General features: G+C 42.0%; 1 protein-coding gene across 2 annotated transcripts; it reads right to left on the bottom strand.

Moving 5' to 3' along the window:
* Positions 1-1,397: 1,397 nt before the first annotated feature.
* On the bottom strand, positions 1,398-7,050 carry LOC116871213 (pre-mRNA-splicing factor SYF2-like). Of its 2 annotated transcripts, XM_032863796.1 has the most exons (7): positions 7,002-7,035; positions 6,716-6,829; positions 4,204-4,329; positions 3,067-3,184; positions 2,887-2,977; positions 2,117-2,215; positions 1,398-1,623 (listed from the first exon to the last, which is right to left on the bottom strand). In XM_032863796.1, the coding sequence occupies exons 1-7, from the start codon at positions 7,026-7,028 to the stop codon at positions 1,458-1,460; spliced, it is 741 nt and encodes a 246-aa protein (XP_032719687.1). In that variant the 5' UTR covers positions 7,029-7,035; the 3' UTR covers positions 1,398-1,457. The 2 variants fall into 2 exon arrangements, with proteins under 2 accessions (XP_032719687.1, XP_032719686.1); XM_032863795.1 differs by having other exon boundaries at positions 6,716-7,050.
* Positions 7,051-10,638: the final 3,588 nt, after the last annotated feature.

Below are 10,638 nucleotides of genomic sequence, written 5' to 3'. Positions count from 1 at the left end.
CTGTTTGACCATCCACTTAGTCAACTTCAGAGTAATCCTCAAATCAGACTACAGTTGAAGCAGCTGTGGCTTTGGGGGAGTGTTTTTCTCCTCTGGAGAAATGTTTATTTTTTAAACAATTTTATTGATTTGAGAGAGCACGAGCCAGGCATTAGGGGTAGAGGATGATAACCTGAGCCAAAGGCAGATGCTTAACCGACTGAGGCACCCTGGTGTCCCTTGAATTATTTTTTAAGGGAGTTACACATTTGTTCTTTTTAAAGATTTTGTTAGCGAGAGCGTGTGTGCAAGCAAGGGGAGAGGCAGGCTCCCACTGAGCAAGGAGCCTGATGCTGGGCTCAATCCCAGGACCCTGGGATCATGACCTGAGGTGAAGGCAGCTGCTTAACAGACTGGGCCCCCTTGGGGGGCCTACCCTTGAATTATTTTTAAAAGGAAGTCAAACTTCTGTTTCCATTCCACAGAGGCAATCATACATAGTATGAAGTACATTCTGGATTTTTTTTAATGCCTTACACAAACTGCTTGAGTATGAGCATCTTCTCATGTTAGTATATATAGATCTACCTCATTCTGCATGTGAATGTACATTAAAAGTTTCCTTATTCATAGTACATTGAATCATTAATAGCACATTACTATCTTAATCAGTCCATCATTCACTAAATGAGAGCTACTGGTGTGCCCAACTTAACGAATGCCAGTCCTACTCTTTTTTCATATAAAATGGCACAAATAACCTTTACTTTTATGGGATACTCCTGACTTTCAGGTTTTTGCCCTATATTTCCCATAACTACTACTCAAACTACATGCCCTCATTTCTCAGCTACAGTTGAAATGAGGTTAAAATTTCAATTAGGTTTAAAAAAAAAGTCTGTATTATGTAAATTTTAATAATACTTTGACCAAATGTTTTAATTTACTTTCTTCCGAGGGAAATTTGCTTTTAAAATGGTGTATATACAAAATGTCATTAAAGGATCAGTTTTCCTACTTTCTGTGCTTGCCCCATAAATGTACCTGGGCCCTGGGCTAGAGCATGGGATAGGCTAGCACCTGTTAATTGTGACTACTTCTGGAGAGGGTGGGCCAGGGGGAATTTCCAGTAGCCACTATCCCCTTCCTTTCACCACCCACCATAGCTTACAAGAAAAATTAGTCCCAGTTTAGCATTCTATCTCTGAAGCCCCCAAGTTCAACTCTAGTTCAAGGCAAACATGACAAATGTAAGGATGATGATGACATATGTTTGTAGCTAGTAGTGTTAAGCCCAGTAGGGTACACACATGAAGTGCACTCACTGAACAAAAATACATGTTTTGTCTCTGAAATGAGTGAATAATAAATATATAAGCATGAAAATAGTCATAAAACACTTAACAACTTAAAAAAGGAAAGGTAATAGTCCTGGTTTACTGTTAGAATTTGGCAGTCAAAAGAGTTCCCAAAGGAGATTAGACTGCTGTTCCCCTCTCTAAATTCTGTTTAATTTCAGCTGTATATTTCCCATAGAACCTTTCTGCCTTCTTGTTGAATTTGGCATTCCTCTCATTAATGTAGTCAATATCTGCATCATCATTATAAGGACGTCTCCGACTATACTTGTCTCGTTTTTCAATTCTGGAAAAAAAAGAAAATTGACAATATTCAAAATTGCCTTCTTTTTTTGATCTTAATAAAACATGCCCAAATAATTAACTAAGAGTAGAATCAGTAATGGAAACAGATTTACAGAATTCCAAGCTGCTTTCTTCTTTGGTCTTAAGACTGAAAGCAGTATCTTTAGGACAAAATTCTGTGAAGAAATAACTTCACTGAATTTATAAGTTAGTAGTACTGTCAGATGATCTAGTCTTAGGAACACAAGTTCATGTTGAAATACAAGGGCAGTGACATTAAATTACTTAAAGAGAATTTATATACTGCTGGTTCTGCCTAATAATTACCCTATTCAAAACACAAATGTACAAATGACAGTGATGGGACACTCTTCAAACTAGTAATTGAGGTGTTCCTTAATTTCTACCCTTTGCTACACGTGAAGACCACAAAGCTAATTTTGTCATGAGGCATTAATCAGTACTAAAACTTAAGGTTCCATGATAGTACTTACTGCTTTTCCAAGTCCATGACCATCCTATCAATTTCCTCTGTGGAGGGCACATGGGTTCCATGAAGAAGACTGTTGGATGTTGGGTAGAACAACTCTCCACTGAGAAAGAGCAAGGTGTAAATAACACCATGAAGATTCTATACCATCAGAACTTGACAATGTTTAATGGTCAAAAGTGGAAACAACTGGGATCATATTTGATTACAAAGAAATAGAAATCAGACCTGAAAAAAGGTACTTAAATCATCTACTCTAGTGCCCATGTGAGGGACCAGCTGAGGACCAGAGGTTTATGGACTCACCTAACAAGCTGCACAGAGAGAGCTTGAACTGTGTGCTCCGAACAATTTAAAGCTTTCTCTGCTACACTCTCCCTATCAAAACAGTTGTGATCTTAAGCACACTACTGGTCCTAGGGAAAGAGCAAGTGCAGCTTAGCACTGCTTACTGCTCCTGGGCAAAGTAGTTACCTCCACAGGTAAGGGACAGAGTAGGAGCAGCTGTAACCACAATGACGATACTGCATACAGTGCTGTGTGCCAAACAGTACGTACACTGTATGAATGAATTCATTTAACACTCCCCACACCCTGTGAGGTGAGCACTGTTACTCCGTGTATACAGATGAGGAAACGGAGGAAAATTGTGTGACACATCTGATAAGTGGTGGAGCCAGAACCCAAGGCCAGGAAGTAAAGCTCCAGAATCAGCGCTCTTAAATTCAAGTCCTTCCAGGTAACATACTAAGAATATACCATTAAATCACTTACTGTTTTTCTCTCAGTCTTTCATAAGTTTCCATGTTAGGTTTGATCTGCTTGGTCAGCCGATGATACTGGCGTAACTGGGCGGCAGCATAATCTAAAAGGAGAATCCAGATTTTTCAGATGTTGGGGCATTATTAACCTATTATTAAGAGGCCCATTCAATAAAGTAAAAGCCAGTTTTACCTGAGAATCCCAGGTCAGGGTTTTTCCTCCTCTTCTTCCTCTCCCATCTTTCTGCATCTTCTGCACTGATCTCCAGCAGCTTCACTTTCTCATAGTCCTCCCCTCTTGTTGCACATTCCTAAAAAGAGGGAAAAAAATCATTAGTTTTACTCCCTTATATAATTCTTCAACCCCTTTAAAATCAAGAGAAGCCTAACGACTGTTATCAAAACTGTTTAAGTTGATTAGCTTGAAAACTGTGTAATTTTCTGTGATCTGTAAGACATAATACATCTAGAGTCACCTGGGTGGCTCGGCTGGGTGTCTGGTCGTGATCCAGAGCCCCGGGATCAAGCCCCACATCAGGTTCCCTGCTCATCAGGAAGTCTGTATCTCCCTCTGCCCCTCTCCCTGCTTGTGCTCTCTCTCTCCCTCTTTCAAATAAATAAAATCTTAAAAAAAAAAAAAAAATCACCAGAGCTTCATTTCTTATTAAAAAACAAAGACAAAAAAAAAACCAAACCTCTGTAACACTGACACCCACAACACTGTAACACTGACACCACAATGTGTCCAGCCGTGGTGGACACATTAGGTGTCCATTAAAATCCTTTCTCCCCTCCTTCCCCAGCTCATGGCTCCCCATTTCCCAGCCTCGCCTGCAGTTCAATCAGGCCAGGTGACTTGGGCTGCTCAAAGGGGAGCTAATACATGGGAGACTCATGAGCTTTATAGGTTTTTTTTTTTTTTTTTTTTAAGATTTTATTTATTTGACAGAGACAGTACAAGCAGGGAGAGCAGCAGGGAGAGGGAGAAGCAGTTCTGCTAAGCGGAGCTGGATGTGGGGCTTGTCCTGGGATCATGACCTGAGATGAAGGCAGACACTTAACGACTGAGCCATCCAGGCGCCCCTATAGTTTCTTATTGTTGGACCTTCTGTTACTGTAGCTTAGGCTCTTACTCTGATAGCTATTGCTCATGCCACTGTATGTGCCAGGCACTGCTGTTAAGTGTTTTACACATTTTATTCTCACAACTGTCTCAGACGCAGCTGAGACCAGACCTGGAGGGCTCACCCACTGTGCCATATGTTGCCTGGACGAAGCACAGGAGAATCCTACAATCCACAGACTGTGAGGATGGTGGACTTGTACTTACTTTTTTCTTTTCTTCTTCCTGCAGCTCCCATTCCAGACGAGCTTTTTTAGCCTCCCAGTTTGCAGGTAATTTAAGTCTTTTATCTTCCTCCACAACTTCCTGGTGGTTTAACTTTCGAGCTTCATTCTACCACCAAAACACACAAAGTTTGTCAGCACAAGTATGGAAACATGTAAATAGACATTACCTGTCTTCTTGTATGGCAGGCATCCAAAGCAGACCTTTGCATTTTATCCTGAATGGCGGAGAGCCACTAGAGAATTTTACATGTGTATTTGTGTTGGGGGAATTTATGGAGGGGGAGATGAGGAAGTCAACATCTATTCCTATATCTTTAAATATCCTTTTACTACTTTCAAGGAACCAGGTGGTAGGGATGCAAAGAGCTACGGTTTGGAAGGAAGAAGGCCTGAGGGATATACGGACTTGACTACTCTCTGGCTGTGTGATGTAAGCAAGTCTTGTAGGATTGGATTGAAACAGGGTTTCCCACAGTGTGAGTTCCACTGTAGGGAGGGACTTGAGAGGATTTTAGATGCTACTGAATGACACCAAGTCACATACTGAGAAGGTGATTCCATTTTCATGTCTCTTTTACTTCAAATTGGGTCCAAGACAAACTCTCATCAACTAATGGCTTTAAAGCTCTGAAAACACCTTTCCTAACACCTCCTCTTAAAAACAAACAGGGTGGGAGACTCCATCAGAATGCAACCCACAAAATCCAGACTGTGGGAAGCTACAGAAAAACAACAGTCCTTTTTTCCAAACAAATGAAACAAGATGACCTCCTCAAACAAATAAAAACCCAAAACACTAAAAAAAAAAAAAAAAAAAGACCCCAGAAACAGAAAAGTTGAAAAGAGAACCTATAGATTAGAGACATAAAAATGTAAAATTCCCATCTTAAATAGTAATATTACATTTAAATAGCAACTTAAACACTGAGCAAGTGGGCAGGTGGTCACAGGTATAAGCTGTGAATGTGATGGGAAACTCCAATCTAATGTTTATGAAATTGGGAAAGTTTTTAGATTACAGAATTAGTGGCAGAGTTAGGTAGGACAAGACCAAATTTCCTGATTTCTGCCTATTTTTTCCCCAATCTATGAATATTTTAATATCTCCTTTTTAAAAAAGATTTTATTTTTAAATAATCTCTACACCCAAAGTGGGGCTTGATCGCAACCCCGAGATCAAGTGTTGCATGCTCCCCTGACTGAGCCAGCCAGGCACCCTTTTGATCTCTCTTTAACAATACCACCATCACACTCCCAAAATAATGAATTCTCATCCTATAATGTTCACATTTTCCTGATGGTCTCAAGGGTTCATTATTTTTACAGTTTGAATTCAGACAAGTTCCATATATTGCGACTAGTCAATACATCTCTTAAGGTTTATTTAATCTATAGTCTCCTTCTCCATCTTTTTTACCCCCTGCTCTTTTGAGGACTGTGAAAATGATCAGGCTGACTGTCCCATTTCCCAAAGTGCTAGCTGCCTCCCTATGATGTCCTTTAACAGGCTCCGTTGACCCCTGTATTTCTTGTAAATTGGTCATTAGATCTAGTGGTTCCATTCAGTTCAGGTATTATTTTAAAAGTCTACTTATATGAAGTTAGTGTTAAATACTTCTATCAGGAGACACATAATCTCTGATTTTCTCCCTTTTTGTGATGTTTGCAGTAACTGATCACCTAGAACCAGTGATCCATTAAAGATTACAAAAGCTTGATGTTTGAATTATGTTTTCTTCACATAACATCCAGCCTATCCTTTACACAGTATTTCAAATTAAGTATGTGTGTCTGATGAGTTTTTAAATTGAGTTTTTCTGGGCAAACACAGATAACTACACTCCTCACACACATCCTGTCTCCCGCTGCTTGCGGGCCTCCCGCCCTAAAGAGGACTCTGCCTTTGCACTTGTCCTTACTGCTTGGATACCTCTTTCTCCAACTTCCTTTACTTGTCTGATAATATCCTACTCATGTTTCAAGCAGTTTAGCTGTCCCATTAGTCTTTAGTGGTCTTCTTCTTCTTTGAACTTCTGAGGCACTTTGTTCCTCCCTTTAACACACAATTACCAACTCGCGCAGTAATTACTGTTATGGACCTGCCTCCATAACCAGGCAGGCAGGAGCCTTACCACACCTACCACTGTATCCACACTATCTGGTTGGCTGTGGCTCACTAGGAGCTCTGGGGTGAGGGTGGAGGAGGGCGTTTGGATGAATGAGTGAGTAGCCACCTTGCTGTGTGACAACAGACAAAACCAGTGTCTGGGTCCAGAAACGGATTGAGACATTCTAGAAGTGAGGCCTAAGCATGAGCATTTTTTAAAAGTTCTCGAGTGGTTCCAGTGTGCCATCAGGGTTGAAACCACCGGGAAAGATCTTTCTTCAGCACCGCACGTCTGTCAGGCGCGCCTAGGTCACTTGCTCGTCCCTCCACCAACACTCGCGGGCCGCCCAGGTGACAGGTCTTGGATGCCTCGGGGGCTACTCACTCGCTTCAGGTGCAGCTCCCGGAACTTGCGCAGCCTCTGTTCACGCTTCTGGGCGGCCAGATCCACGGCCCCTGCGAGGGGCCGCTCCCCCTCCTCCGCACTGTCCACCCGCACCTGCGGCGGAGAGGACGGGCTAGAGGCGGGGCGGCCGGGGCCGATTCCCCTCACTGGCGCCGGATCCCACGGTTCGTGCGCCTCCCTCCCCGGCATCGCCTGTAAGTGTGGGCCAAACGTCTAGCCGCAGACACCCTTATCCCCAAGCCCTTGGGCAAAGCCCGCCACCCACCTCCCCTGCCTCGTCCTCAGCTGCCATCACCCGGCAGCGCTTCCCCTCAGACTTCCGGCGGCAACAAACAACTTTTCCGACTCTCCCGCTCACTTCCGGCTGCCGGCAGCTACAGGTTTCAGGGGAAAGGCCCGCCCTTTTCCGCTTCGCCCTGGAGACGAGGAACCAATCCCCGCCCGCCGCAGCCCTGGGCGGCATCCGATTGGGCCAGGCTAGTGAGGGGCTTTGAGTAGCGACCCCTGGGCGGTGCGGTAAAACCGAAGGGACTTGGCGTCAGCGCCATTGGGACTGTAAAGGGGAGGATGAGGGGGAAAAGTGAGTAAACCACCAGATGTGTGAGAAAGCAACCCAAAGCACAAGTTGTGCCCATCAACTAACCGACCTTGTAGTTCAGATTTCTGAATACTAAATACAAAGTAGATTCACAGCTACCATCACGTCGTCCTGTTTTAATCCTGCCTCCAGTTTATGGTCGCCCTGCTCAGCACAGCGTGAGCTCCAAGAGAACAGCTGATGTCTTGTGGCCCGAACGATCCCTAGTGCAGGGTATGAACTAATTTCATACTCTTGAATGGATGAAGGAATAAACCGGTTGGAGATTATTTGGGATCTCGAGCATCTTCGTGATGCAGAAAGATTTCTTGGATTAGAGGCTTTGACTTTTTTCGGAAAATTCTGCAAGAATGGCATTCTTTATCTGTCTGTCTACTCATTCAATAATGACCTGTTCTTACCTATTTACTAATTAGTGTATTCTCTGGTTCATCATTTATGAAAAAAATAATAAAGCAATACCCATGTCACAGAGTAGTTTGAGGACAAATTAGGTAATATGGGTGAAGTATCTGTGACTAGTACCTGGCCCATAGCAAATGATGAGTAATTGCTGACTTTTGCCAGTTGGCATTAGATGTGCCCTTTTCCTGCCGGAGGTCTTAAATGTCTCTCTTCAGGGAAGCCTTCATCTCCACCCTCTGAAGAGTCAGTTTCCCCAGTTATAGCTCGTCATACTTTCTTCTTTGTTGCATTTACATAAGTGTAATTAAATAAATGTGGAATTGCTTGTTTAATGCTATTGATTTAAAGGAGACAAATTTCTTAACCACTATTAAAGCAGCAACTCTAGGCCTTTATTTTTTCTATATCATGGATGAATTGATGGAGGAATCTTACATGTATTTATATTCTTTAGAAATGTCAGCGACAAAATTATTTTTAGTAAGATCCCATCAGAATTAGAGGTTTTACAAAATATTTTTTCAGAGCCCTATAAACTGAAACCAAATAATCAAGGAGAGTTTAATGAAGGGACTGTTTACAAAGTTGTAGACTGGATTAAGAGAAACCAGAAAAAGAAAGTGAAGCATTCCAGGGCTAGGAACAGGGGGAAGCCATTGCTATCCCTAGTCCTAAAGAGGTAAGCAAAGGAGAAGTTGGAGAGGGTGTTCAGATAGAAGCTGTGACTAAAGAAACCAGCCCATAATCCAGGCATGGAATAAATATCCTGACCTCATTCTTTTCTTCTGTAGGTGCCACTCATTGGAAGGATCCAATGAGAAGAGAGCAATAAACAAGAGAGCTTATTGATGCAGACCATACAGACCAGCACTGGTGAGTGCAGAACAGAGTGGACACTGGTGGAAGGTGGCTCCAAAGGAGCAAATAAAATATCCAGTACAATTCTTTCCGTGGGACATGGTAACAATTTCATAATTTTTTGAAGTCTTAGAAGAGCTCTTTGTTCAAGTAACACTTACATAGATTTAGTAACAAAGAACAGAACAAGTTGTTTGGCCAATTGAATTTTCCAAGATGATTGAAGATCTTTCATCCTATGTGCTATTCTTTTTTTTTTTTTTTAAGATTTTTAAAATTTATTTTAAATTTTAATTAATTTAATTTAGATCACAAGTAAGCAGAGAGGCAGGAAGAGAGAGGGAAGCAGACTCCCTTCTGAGCAGATCCCAGGACCTTGGGATCATGACCTGAGCCGAAGGCAGAGGCTATAACCCACTGAACCACTCAGGGGTCCCCTATGTGCTATTCTTACATTGTGACATTGACACTCCTCCCAAGGAGAGGTAAGATCTATATCCCTAATCCTTGAATATGTGACTGCGGAGGAAGTGACACTACATGACTTCTGAGGCTAAGTCATAAAAGCAGAAACAGATGCCATGTGGTTGTTTTGAGATGCTTGTTTTTTGAACTCAGTTACCATTCTTTGAGGAGGCCAGAGCCAAATGGAGAGGTCATGTAGGACTGAGCATTGGTACAATCCTCAGGAAGGGCAATTTGGCAATATTTATTTAAAAGTTACAAAGACGTTTGCTCTTTGACTCGGCTATTATGCTGTTGGGGTTTATCCTACAGGTACAACTGCACAGGCATAACATGAATTATATATAAGCATTGCTTAGGACATCTATTTATTTTCTCATATGATTTAGTAAAGACATGATAGATTCCTTGGGTGAGAATGCACAATATTCTTTTTTGGCTGTCATTTAAAGCTTGTTGGGTACATTTGGTAAAGCCTCTGTATACATCATAACATCTTGGCCAACAGAGGGAACAAAAACAGTGGGATGGAATCTCCTTCATGCTCAGGGAAAGCCAGGGTATGATGATCTAACCATCCAGGTGGAAATCACGGCCTAAGATCCATGCCACATAACCACTGAGCTCCATTCAGGGCTGCTCAGTAAACACCTGGACAGTGTGACCTATTGGTGCCAAACCAGTCACTTTCCTTCAGTATAATAGAATGCTCACAAATTTCCAGATATCTATCCACATGTTGGGTGTAATTGGGTTGGTTCTGCTTAGAGTGATTTTGTTGTTGTTCCTAACATAGGGGTCCCTGGGTGTTTCAATGTCCATATCCTGGGTTAAGCCACATAAATCCATCCCAAATATGGGTATAGCCACCCATGGTTCTGACAGTCATATTTTTAGGATTCTTTTGGTTGACAGGTTGGTGGGCTGCCTGCATAGTTTGGTTAACAGAAAAAGAATACTTATGTCCTGTGTCATTAATACTGTGCTGTAGGCCAGTCTTCTGGATCAGGTTTACTAATGTCAGATGTACTAAGGATACCAGTGTCAACATGTTCTTCCTTAATGTGTTGACCTTCCAGTCTCCCCCCAGAAAGTGGTGATATCCACCATGGTAATTCTAACAAGCTAGAGAGAGGAAACTGTCCACATATGCGGCAGTCGGATTGATTTTTGTTTTGGGCAAATGAGTGGGCCTACTGCAGAAAGACATTTCCATCAGTTGTCCGTCCCATGACTGGACACCATAGGATAAAGAGACACCTAACCAAATGATTTCTAAAAATTATATGATTGTACTTGGGCTGTGAGTTTTCTGTGGATTTATTTCTCATCTCTATTGGGAAAATTAACACAAGAGCTCCAGGGCTTTTGAAACAAATGTGAGACAAAGTGATCTAAGGTTGTATCTGTCGTTAACCTCAATCAATTCTAAAGAACTGGAGTTTATGAAAAGGAGATTTTTACCACCAGTAGAGAAACCTGACCTTGTGTCAAAGATCAAAAGTCATGAGAATTCCGATCGGAAGGAGCAATATCGCAAATATTTCAACTGACTTAATCATCCTATAAAATGCTC

The sequence above is a fragment of the Lontra canadensis genome, unplaced genomic scaffold, assembly GCF_010015895.1.
Source record: "Lontra canadensis isolate GAN:19392208 unplaced genomic scaffold, GSC_riverotter_1.0 scaffold25, whole genome shotgun sequence".
Lineage (NCBI taxonomy): Eukaryota > Metazoa > Chordata > Mammalia > Carnivora > Mustelidae > Lontra > Lontra canadensis.
This window is presented reverse-complemented; position numbering and strand designations above follow the sequence as displayed.